At 39.7% G+C, this 12,631-nt stretch overlaps 1 protein-coding gene across 1 annotated transcript; it reads left to right on the top strand.

The window, feature by feature from the left end:
• Nucleotides 1–7,219: 7,219 nt before the first annotated feature.
• LOC121438654 (olfactory receptor 11H7-like) lies at nt 7,220–8,623 on the top strand. The gene is made up of 2 exons (XM_041639008.1): nt 7,220–7,497; nt 7,957–8,623. The coding sequence occupies exons 1-2, from the start codon at nt 7,220–7,222 to the stop codon at nt 8,621–8,623; spliced, it is 945 nt and encodes a 314-aa protein (XP_041494942.1).
• The last annotated feature ends 4,008 nt before the right edge of the window (nt 8,624–12,631 follow it).

The following is a 12,631-nucleotide window of genomic DNA, read 5'->3' as shown; positions in this document are numbered from 1 at the left end:
GAGCCAGATCCTCTGCAGGTCTGGGAGCACCTTAGGCTGGGAACTCAAAGAGAGTAGGCCCGAGCAAAAGTCCTTTACAGGACCAACCCCAAGCCAGGGACCACTGCAGGAATGGACTCAGACCAGGGATACTTACAGAAACGTGTCTGAGCTAACAACTTAGGCTAGAATAGGCCTGGAACAGCAACTCGAAGAGAGTGGAGCACAGGTTGGGAGCACTGAGCGACATCCAAGAATACTAAGTGACCAAAGGGGTGATTAGAACTGTGGCAATGACTGTATCATGAGAAACAACCGTCTGAGCCTTGGACTCACTGACACCTTGAAGATTAAACAACAGAATCACAGACAGCACAAACCACACTTATTAGAGGAAAAGATGAGTAGAAGAGGTAAAAACACAAAAAATACCACAAAGAGCAACATGACACCAATAAAACCTAAATATAATCCTACAACAGCAAGACTTGAACAACCAAATATAGATAAAGGAGAAGAAAATGACATAAAAACATTACTTGAGGAGAATATTTGAAACTCTTAAAGTGGAAATTGATAAAGATCAAGGGGATACAAATCAGAAAAGAGATGGTCAAAATCTAACTGTTTGCTGATGATATGATAGTTTACATAAGTGATCCCAAAAATTCTACCAAAAAACATCTACAACTCATAAACACTTTCAGTATTGTAGCAGGGTACAAGATTAAATCAAAAGAATTAGTAGCCCTCCTCTACACAGATGACAAAAGGGCTGAGAAAGAAATCAGAGAATCAACACCTTTCACAATAGCCACAAATAGCATAAAATACCTCAGAGTAACTCTAACCAAACAAGTCAAAGACTTGTATGACAAGAACTTTAAATCTTTGAAGAAAGAAATTGAAGAAAACACCAGAAAGTAGAAAGATCTCCCATCCTCTTGAGTAGGCAGAATTAACACAGTAAAAATGGCAATCTTACTAAAAACAATCTATAGATTCAATGTAATGACCATCAAAATACCAGCAAATGTCTTCACAGAACTTGAAAGAACAGTACTCAACTTCATATGGAAAAGCAAAAAACCCAGGATAGCTGAAACAATCCTGTATAATAAAAGAACTTCTGGAGGCATCACAATCCTTGACTTTAGACTCTACTACAAATTTATAGTACTAAATACAGCCTGGTATTGGCACAAGAAAAGACAGGACAAGCAATGGAACTGAATAGAAGACCACACACCTATGAACACCTGACTATACAAAGAAACAAAAATATCAAATTGAAAAAAGAAAGCATATTTAACACATGGTGCTAGCATAACTGAATATCAACATGTAGAAGAATGAAAATAAATCCATATCTATCACCATGCACAAAACTCAAGTCTAAATGGATCAAAGACCTAAACATAAAGCCAGCCACACTAAAACTCATAGAAGAGAAAGTGGGAAGTACACTTGAATGCATTGGCACAGGAGACCACTTCCTAAATATAACCCCAGCAGCACAGACATTGAGAGAAACAATTGATAAATGGGGCCTCCTGAAACTGAAAAGCTTCTATAAAGCAAAGACATGGCCAGCATGACAAAATGAAAGCCTACAGAATGGGAAAAGATCTTGACTAACCCCAAACTAAACAGAAGTCTGATCTCCAAAATATACAAAGAACTCAAGAAATTGGTTGTCAAAAGAACAAATAATCCAATAAAAAAAAATGGAGTACAGACCTAAACAGAGAACTCTCAACAGAGGAATCTAAAATGGCTGAAAGACACTTAAGGAAATGTTCAACATTCTTAGTCATCAGAGAAATGCAAATCAACACAACTCTGAGGTTCCATCTTACACCTGTAAGAATAGCAAAGATCAAAAACACTGACGACAACTTATGTTGGAGAGGTTGTGGGGTACAAAGAACACTCCTGCATTGCTGATGGGAATGCAAGCTGGTACAACCCTTTGAATATCAATGTGCTGGTTTCCCAGAAAATTAGGAAACAACTTTCCTCAAGACCCAGCAATACCACTTTTGGGTATATATCCAAAGGATGCTCAATCATGCCTCAAGGACATGTCCTCAACTATGTTCATAGCAGCTTTGTTTGTCATAGTCAGAACCTGGAAACAACCTAAATGCCGCTAGACAGAAGAATCAATAAGAAAAATGTGGTACATTTACACAATGGAGTACTACACAGCAGATAAAATAATAACATCTTGAATTTTTCAAGAAAATGGATGGAGCTAGAAAACATTATTTTGAGTGAGGTAACCCAGACACAGAAAGACGATTATCACATGTACTGACTAACAGGTGGTTTTTAAACATAAAGCAAAGAAAACCACAATCAAAGAGTACTTAGACAACAATGAGGACCCAAAGAGAGACTTACATAAATCTATTCTACATGGGAAGTAGAATATCCTTAGTAAATTGGGAGCCTGGAGAGCTTAGGAAAGGGTTGATGAGGGAGGAGAGAAGCAGGGAGGAAAGCAGAATAAAATGTACAGCACAATAAAAATCCTTTTGAAAAGAGCAAATATTTAGATTGTAGTTAGGGATTATACTGGTTTAGTAAAGTGCTGGTTGTCGGCTCTTCTCTAATATCCATGATTTCTCTAACCCTGGGAGTTGGCCAGGTTTCCAATATAAGTATGATTTATCTCTTGTTGAGCAGATCTGAAGCACAATTAGAGAGCTGGTGGGTACCAACAAGGTATGTCTGCCACATACTGCACCCTTTGAGTAATTGTACCACGTTGGTTGTCACCATTCATGGGCATCACAGCTAGTGGGACTGTTGGTTGCTTCCTTCTCTTGGAAGCTTCCATGAAACCTTCTGTTTCTACAAGCAGCTAACAGATGCTGAGAGCAGAGGAAACAGGGTTCCCCAAGGAAAAATATGTCAATGAAATATATAATATGAAATGGTTATCCTAAAATCACACATAAAGTTGGCTATATAGACTGATCAGATTGTGTTTATGAATGTAGTAGTATGTGTGCATGTGTATAACAACAATTAATGGAAAATGAAGCCTTAAATTTGGGAAGGATAAAGAAGGGGTAGATATAAAAGGTTTGAAGGGAGGACAGAGAAGGAGCAAATGGTGAAATCTTAAAAATTAAAGACACAATTTTTAATATAAAATACAATAAAGAAAGGTTTAAAATAAAGGTGTTTAATTGGGCATCTATGTATCTCATGACAAGTTTCAAGAGGCTATGTGATCTATGGCATATTATCTTCAATAATCCCTGTAGATCAATTTATCGAAAACTTTAATGAAACCCCATGACAAGAAGCAAAGAGATCCCCAAGGACAACATGAGAAATAATAGGTTCATTTGAACAGAGAGTGGAGAAATATCAACAGTGGACAACATAGGGAGCAAACTGGGACCAACACATAATCATTACACAGTGAGAAACAGAACACCACACTGTTGTAGTGCAGAAGAAGCAGAATCAGTAATGTATGAGGGACTTATGCACAGCCTCTGTGTTTGATCCGGGAAAGAAGGGAAGCTCTGTGGCCTTATACAGACTCCAGGATGACGTCATGCCTGACAGGCATTGGTGCTGTCGTGCATGACAGGTGAGCCTGCTTACTAATACATCTCTTCATTCAATATGCTCAAGGGGCTGTCAACGAATATCAGTGTGTCCTTCTGCTCCAAACTGAAGGAAAAGAATTATTCAGAGTGTTTAGATCGCCATGGAATTTACCCACTCCAAAGCCAATGTGTGAAACAGGAACAAAGTCATGCACAGGTCTTCCCCTCAAGGAGGTGGCTTAGACAGTAGGAAGCTAAGGCTTTCAACAGTATTGTGCAGAATACTGAGGGAATGGCTCTGTCCACTGAGAGGGAAACCAATAGGAAACAGCATTTGATGCTAATGTATTTCTCTCTCAGTTATAGCCTTATCTGTTGCACTGTCCAATAGGAAAGTCTCTGGGTGTAGTGGTGTGTGTGCACTGGATGCACTGGATACACTATGATGTACTGCATGCATTGGATGCATCATAATGCACTGTTGCCCTATAATGCCCTGCATGCAATGGATATAGTATGTATCATTTGATACACTATGATGCAAGGGATGCCCTATAATGTTCTAGTATACCAAGCACTGAAGGAACAAAAGGGTTCTTGAGTTTGACACCAGTCTGAGCTATAGAGGGAGGCCTTGGAAATAGAGACCACTTCCTTGAGGAGAGAAGGAAAAAGAGGAAGAAACTGAGCATGAGGACAAGGAAGAGAAGGCACTTGTGACTGTAAGATCAAATCGGTGTTGATGCAAAAAGCTTTCCCTTGCATGCTTTCCACTGCATTCTACGTGAATTCTTAATCCTCATCAACACTGATTTTTAATGTCAACAAAGTAATCTATAACTGATACACACGCAGCTCAGACTTATATATTTTGACTTGGGATCAAAATCTATGAGTTCAAAGCCATTGTTGTTGCTTCTTTATTCCAGGTAAAAAGACTATTGGAATTCTGTTGAGAAAAGGTTTCTTGCATAGAAAGCAACAGAATGTGTGTTTGCTTCTTTAGTGAGGAAGCATTCTTTCTTGATGTCTTACCAACTGAGCCTCAATATAGGTTTGTTTACTTCTTAATAATCTTAGTTTTAAAAGCTAAAAACTTCTTCATCCTCATCACTCTCTCCTTCTCTTCATAGCTTCTTGTCAAACACCAGGGAAGTGCATTTGACACCATTCACTTGGGTTCTCACTAATCTGCTGCTCCTGTGACAGCTACACCATCTCAAGTATATTAACCTCATCTAATAGCATTTCTGCAATAGCCTGATTCTGCTTTCTTATGGTCAATGGGTACTATAAATGCTACATATATCATTTCTATTTAAAAAAAAACTAGAACACAAACTTTGTTCTTATTGTTTAAAATGTTAAAAATATTTTGTTTAGATAGGCATGATGCTCATGACTGTATCTACCACTCAGAAAGCTAAGACAAGAAGACTAAAGGTTCAAAAGATTGCTTGGGATATTACATAGCAAGTTTCAGGCCAACCAGTACTGGACATAATAAAACTCTAGCTGTAAAAAGTAATTTTAAAAAATTCTATTTATATTACAGCTGTAGTTGTGCTATTTCTCTATTCTCTGTGTTATGATTTTCATCTCTTTAAGAGACAAGCCACACCCACTTCCTCCCTTATCTGCTGAGGCAGGCTGATCTTCAGCTTCCAGCCTAAGCTCGCTCTTTTCCCATCTTCCTCTCAGAGAGGCAGCTTCGCTTCTGTCTCTCTCCCCACTTCTCTGCTCTCCCCCCATTTCTCTCTCTGTGTCCTCTTCTCCTCCCCTCCACCTTCTGTCCTCTAAGTAATAAATATCCAATTCTACTCTATATGATGTGTCTTCCCCATGTCTTCAACCTGCTTGCCTGCCCAGCCGCTCACTGAATGACTGGGTGTACGTGTCTCTCACGGTCAGGGAACCTCACTGATGACAGGACCAGCCTGTCCCACAGCAAGCTACTCAGGACCCACCGGCAACAAAAATCATAATACTCTGTTGATTTTCTTTTTTCTTTCTCTCTCTCTCTCTCTCTCTCTCTCTCTCTCTCTCTCTTGCTTTTCTTTATTTGTATAGCACAGGTAATGAAAGCCAGGGTCTCACACATACTAGACAAATACTTTGCTATATCCTCATATTTACCTCATCCTCAGCTTGAGCCTTAAAACTATTTTTCCTTGGAAATTGTGACAGAAGAGGAAGAAAACTAAAAGGAGGATGAACTGAAAAGGGAAGTGAAATTCACAGAGCTGTAATAGCCTGAGTATTGCCAGAGAATAATAACCCTCCTGTTCAGTACAATCAGCATGTGCTTATAAAAAAAGAAGGCAAACTTATCTGTGATTACTATGTTCTGGAGAGGGGGAAATTTTTGGACATGTGCTTATAAAAAAAGAAGGCAAACATATCTGTGATTACTATGTTCTGGAGAAGGGGAAATTTTTGGAATGTCAATAAATTTTATTTAGAAATAACTATTTTTATTTATGTACCACTTTTCGTTATTTGACATATTTTAAGTGAACTAAGTTAGATTCGGAATAATGATCTTTAAGGGAAGATCTGAAACTAATGAGAAGTGCCTTAGGGGAAAATCTCATAAATGTTCCCATACACGCTCAGACATTATGTCCATTTTTAATACAGATAATTTTTAGATTTTTTTTTACAACAAGATTTCTCTATGTAGCTTTGGCTGTCCTGGAACTCAATCTGTAGACCAGGCTGGTCTCAAACTCAGAGAGATCTACCAGCCTCCACATTCTTGAGTGCTGAGAGAAAAGGTGTGTGCCACCACTACCCAGCAATACAACACATTAAATGTATAAAGAAGCATGATAAATTGCCATGTAGAATAAAATGGAATAATAATACGGAATTTTTATTGCTAAAAACAATGAATCACTTATAAAATTATAAATTAATTATGATAATACAAATATATTTAAATAAAAAAACAAACTGTGTAAAAATTATTTATGATTATGACTTCTTTCTCCTGTTACTATTACATACCAAAAAAATAAAGTCTCCTATGGAAGGAGCTTCAAAAATACTGAATAATGTTGTCTGAAGCCTTCAAATAATACAAACACTGCTTACAATAACGTCGTTATGAAGCCTTCAATGATACAAACTCTACTGACAAAAACGTTGTTATGAAGCCTTTAAATAATACAAACTCTACTGACAATAATGGCGTTATGAAGCCTTCAAATAATACAAACTCTACTGACAACAATGGCGTGCAGTCCTCACATTGAGAGACAATGGCACTTTGGTTGCCTCTGAACAGCATTCAGTGAGAACCAAGCCAGCATAAATCAAATGTTTTTACCATTGTTTAAATATTCTTATTTGATTGTTTGTACCTATATCTCTGGTGCTGGGATCAATCCCGGAGTTTTTGCTAAGAATGTGATATATCACTAAACTAACTAAGATTAAATTTAATTGATCTTACTCTACTGCCACAGAAAACTCACAAAGCTTAGATTTCATCTTGGAAGGTGAAGGATACACTCAGAAATAGGATAGATAAGTTCAAGGTTTATTTTTAACTATCCAATATATTTGCCTTCATGAGTCAAACCCTTAGTCCCAGAAAAGCTTCAAGATGTCTCACTAACAAAGAAACTCCTCATTATCTATCTTCTCCCCACAGGCTGCTGCTCATGAATCAGTCACAGGCATCCACAGTGACATATTTTGTCTTGCCGGGCTTTCCTGGTCCCTGGAAGATTCAAATCACACTTTTCTCACTGATCCTGCTGGTCTACATGATAACCTTGACTGGGAATATGGCCATCATTTGTGCAGTGAGGTGGAACCACCAACTCCACACCCCTATGTATATGTTCCTGGCCAACTTCTCCTTCCTAGAAATCTGGTACGTGAACTGCACAGTCCCCAACATGCTGGTCAACTTTCTTTCCAAAACTAAGATTATGTCCTTCTCTGATGTGGGAGTGTCATATATCAATCTGTTGATTTCATTGGCTAAGTAATAAACAAACTGCTTGGGCTCATAGCTTAGAACATAGGTGGGTGGAGTAAATAGAACAGAATGCTGGGAGGAAGAGGAAGTGAGCTCAGAGACTCGACAGCTCTCCTCTTGGGGGCTGACTCCTCAGAGAGATGCCATGCTCCCGGCTCCTGGGCAGACACGCGATAAAGCTCCGACCCAGGATGGATGTAGGCTAGAATCTTCCCGGTAAGCGCACCTAGCTGTGTTACATAGAATATTAGAAATGGGCTAGTCCAGGTGAGAGAGTTAGCCTAGAAGAGGCTAGACAGAAATGGGTCAAGCAGTGTTTAAATGAATACAGGTTCCGTGTAATTATTTTGGGTAAAGCTAGCCATGGGGGCTGCCGGGTGCCAGGGACACAGCCCCGCCGCTCCTATTACTACACTTCTCTGGCTGCTTTACTCAGTTCTACTTCTTCTTTTCCCTGGGCACAACAGAATGTTTCTTCCTCTGTGCCATGGCGTACGATCGGTATCTAGCCATCTGCTACCCACTGCATTATCCTTGCATCATGACTAGGAAATTTTGCAGTACCCTGGTTTCCCTCTGTTGGATCTTTGGTTTCTGTGGGCATTTGATTCCCATTTCTTTCATTTCTCAGTTGTCCTTCTGTGGTCCCAACATCATTGATCATTTTCTGTGTGATGTGGACCCACTGATGGCTCTGACCTGTACAGCCACACCAGTCATAAGGCACGTATTCTATTCTATAAGTACTCTTTTCATTGTCCTCACAAGTTTGTACATCCTTGGATCCTATACCCTGGTGCTCAGAGCTGTTCTTCAGGTTCCCTCTTCAGAAGGACGACAAAAGGCCTTCTCGACCTGTGGATCCCACCTGCTGGTAGTGTCTCTGTTCTATGGAACCGTAATGGTGATGTATGTGAGTCCCACATCTGGCAGCTCAGTTGCTATGCATAAAATTATCACACTGATATACTCTGTGGTGACACCAGCTTTAAACCCTTTCATCTATAGCCTCTGTAACAAGGACATGAAATATACTCTCCGTTGTGTCTTCTGTAGGAAGAGGGCTATTCAAAACTCATAAATAGGCTTTCTATATCTAACTGTGGGAAAGCAAATTGTCTCCTAAGGAATCTTCACATATGTGACACATCCTCACACAAACACAGATATACATAAATCAAAACAAAAATGGATCTTGTTTCTTTATTCTGGCTAGGGCAAAATAATACATACCTTTAATCTCAGTACCTGAGAGGTGGGGGGGGGGTGGTAGAACTCTTAAGAGTTTGAGGCCAGCTGGAAATAGTGAAATCATGTCTCAAAAAATAAGAAAAAATGCTGAAACCAAAGAGATAGCTCAGCAGGTGCAGAGTGGAGCCAGCCAGAGTCTAAAGGACAAATCAATGTGTGATACAAAGGCTGGAGTCAGAGAAGTGGTCAGAGCACTTTGGGGGAGCCCAGAAGATCGTGAGTGGATCCCAGACTTTGCGCACTGAGTGATTTAAACTGTTGCAGTTGGGTTTTGCTTTGTCCAGGTTGTGATTATGCCCTGGTTCTTCCCTCTTGAAGGAAGAAAGTATTCACTTATTTTTATTTTATGGGATCCCACAGTGAAGGGACTGAATTTTTAAGGATATTTTAGATTTTAAAAGAGACTTTGGGTTTTTAAAGAGAATGAATTTTAAAGAGTTTGAATTTACGAAGACCATGGGAACTTTTAATGTGTGCGAAATGTTTTATATTGTGATATTTATATTGTTTTAAAGTCCATACTACTACATGTACTATGGTCCTGTAGTGCCTGTACTTTGTGTATTACAGTACTATGACTGTAGTGTGGTGCCTGCCCTATGGGAATGTTCACAATACTGGAATTAGGCTGGAGATTTAAAAAGCCACGCACATTGAGAGAGACACGAGGACACCAGTCATTCTTAAAACAAGAAACACACCTCAACCTCAAAGACAGACACTACCTCAGAGTAAAGGGTTGGGAAAAGGTTTTCCAATCAAACAGACCTAAGAAGCAAGTAGGTGTAGCTATCCTAATTGTTAACAAAATTGATTTCAAACTAAAATCAATCAGAAGAAATGGAGAAGGACACTCCATACTCGTAACAGGAACAATACATGAATTTGAAGTTTCAAACCTGAATATCTTCGCTCCTAATATAAAAGCACCCACATATGTCAAAGAAACATTACTAGAACTCAAATCACACATCAAATCTCACATACTAATAGTAGGAGATTTCAACAATCCTCTCTCACCGTTGGACAGGTCAACTAGACAGAAATTTAACAGAGAAATAAGAGAACTAACAGAAGTAATGAATCAAAAGGACTTAACAGACATCTATAAAACATTCCACCCAAATAGGAAAGAATATACCTTCTTCTCAGCATTGTATAGAACCTTCTCTAAAATTGATCACATACTTGGTAACAAAGCAAACATCCACAGATACAAAAAAAACTGGAGTAACCACCTGTGTCTTATCAGATCACCATGGAGTAAAGTTAGAATTTAACAACAATTCCACCCCTAGAAATCCTACAAACTCATGGAAACTTCAGTCAACTACTGAACCACCTCTGAGTTAAGGAAGAAATAAAGAAAGAAATTAAAGTCTTCCTTAAATTCAATGAAAATGAAGACACAACATACTCAAATCTATGGTGCACTATGAAAACAGTGCTAAGAGGAAAGTTCATAGCACTAAGTACCCACATAAAGAAAATGGAGAAATCTCACTTTAGAGACTTAAGGGTATACCTGAAAGCTCTAGAAAAAAGAGGTAGACTCACCCAGGAGGAGTAGAAGACTGGAAATAATCAAACTGAGGGCTGAAATCAACAAAATAGAAACACAGAAAACAATCCAAAGAATCAATGAAAGAAAGAGCTGTTTCTTGGAGAAAATCAACAAGATTGACAAACCCCTATCCAAACTAATCGAACGGCAGAAAGAGAATATGCAAATTAACAAGATCAGAAATAAAAAGGGGGACATAACCACAGACACAGAGGAAAATGAGAGAATCATTAGATCTTACTATAAAAGCCTGTATGCCACAAAATTGGAAAATGTGGAAGAAATGGGCATTTTTTAGATAAATACCATATACCAAAATTAAATCAAGACCAGGTGAACAATTTAAATAGACCTGTAAGATCCGAGGAATTAGAAGCTGTCATCAGAAACTTCCCTACCAAAGAAAGACCTGGACCAGATGGTTTCAATGCAGAATTCTAACAGAACTTCCAAGAAGAGCTAATACCTATACTCTATGTGTTTCACAAAATAGAAACAGAAGAGTCATTGCCAAAATCCTTTTATGAAGCTACAGTTACCCTAATACCAAAGCCATACAAAGACTCAACCAAGAAAGAGAATTGTAGACCAATCTCACTCATGAACATCGATGCAAAAATTCTCAGTAAAATACTGGCAAACCGAATCCAGGAACACATCCAAAAAATTATACATTATAATCAAGTAGGCTTCATCCCAGTGATGCAGGGCTGGGTCCAACATATGCAAATCTATCAATGTAATCCATCATATAAATAAACTGAAAGAAAAAACTATATGTCATTTCAATAGATGCTGAAAAAGCATTTGACAAAATTCAGCATCCCTTTATGATAAAGGTCTTGGAGAGATTAGGGATACAAGTTTCATTCCTAAATATAATCAAAGCAATCTACAGCAAGCCAACAGCCAACATCAAATTAAATGGAGAGAAACTCAAAGCCTGAAGTAATAAGGGCTGCGGGGCTGCGTTCCCAGCACCCCGGCCGCCTGCTCGGCCAGCTTATGCCCCGAAATAACAACACACAAACTGTATTCATTTAATCACTGCTTGGCCCTTTAGCCCTAGCCCTTACTGGCTAATTCTCACATCCCGATCAACCCATCTCTAATAATCTGTGAGAACCGGTCTTACCGGGAAGATTCTAGCCTAGTCCATCCTGGGTCGGAGCTTCATGCCGGGAGCGGGGCATGGCGTCTCTCTCAGGCGTCTGCTCCTGAGAGCAGAGCAGTGGAGACTGAGCTCACTTCCTCTTCCTCCCAGCGTCCTGTTCTGCCTACTCCTCCCACCTATCTTTCAACCAATAAAATGGGCCAAGGCAGCTCCTTTATTAGCCAATGACCTTCCTCCATCATTTCCCCTTTTTCGGTTTAAACAACAACAAAAAAAAAGGCTTTAACTTTAACATAGCAAAATTACATATAACAACAGTTATCAAGTAAAAGTTACAATAATCTTTATCATAACTAAGGAAAACTATAACTATAACTAACTATTCTTTTTTTTAATAATTTTTTTTATTAAGAAAAGAAGAAAAAAAAAACATAAACAAAAAACAAGTTTCCACCTCCTCCCAGCCTCCCATTTCCCTCCCCCTCCTCCCACCCTTCTCCCCCTCCTCCCACCCTTCTACCCCTCCCCCCACTCCTCTCCCCCTCCCTCTCCAGTCCACAGAGCAGTCCAGGTTCCCTGCCCTGTGGTAAGTCCTAGGTCCTCCCCCCTCCGTCCATATCTAGGAAGGTGAACATCCAAACTGGCTAGGCTTCCACAAAGCCAGCACATTAAGTAGGATCAAAACCCCGTGCCATTGTCCTTGGCGTCTCATTAGCCCTCAGTGTTCGCCATGTTCAGAGAGTCCGGTTTTATCCCATGCTTTTTCGGTCACAGTCCAGCTGGCCTTGGTGAGCTCCCAGTAGATCAGCTCCACTGTCTCAGTGGGTGGGTGCACGCCTCGTGGTCCCGACTTCTTTGCTCATGTTCTCCCTCCTTCTGCTCCTCATTGGGACCTTGGGAGCTCAGTCCAGTGCTCCAGTGTGGGTCTCTGTCTCTGTCTCCATCCATCACCAGATGAAGGTTCTATGATGATATGCAAGATATTCGTCAGTATTGCTCTCGGATAGGGTCATTTCAGGTTCCCAATCCTCAGCTACCCAAGGAACTAACTGGGAACCTCATGTTGGGCACTTGGGAGCCCCTCTAGGGTCAAATCTCTTGCTCACCCTAAAGTGGTTCCCTTAACTAAGAATTGTGGTTCCGTGCTCCCCTATCCACCT

The sequence above is a fragment of the Microtus oregoni genome, unplaced genomic scaffold (genome assembly GCF_018167655.1).
Source record: "Microtus oregoni isolate MIOR12 unplaced genomic scaffold, Mior012 000056F_ref0000123, whole genome shotgun sequence".
Lineage (NCBI taxonomy): Eukaryota > Metazoa > Chordata > Mammalia > Rodentia > Cricetidae > Microtus > Microtus oregoni.
The sequence above is the reverse complement of the archived record's forward strand: the minus strand, read 5'-3'. Positions and strand labels throughout refer to the sequence as shown.

What these genes read in the sequence shown, in the direction of transcription:
- LOC121438654 (XM_041639008.1), top strand. Translation starts at nt 7,220, where the DNA reads ATGAATCAGTCACAGGCATCCACAGTGACATATTTTGTCTTGCCGGGC. An exon ending in TCCAAAACTAAGATTATGTC is followed by an intron (nt 7,498 to 7,956) that starts CTTCTCTGATGT and finishes CCTATTACTACA; the next exon opens with CTTCTCTGGCTGCTTTACTC.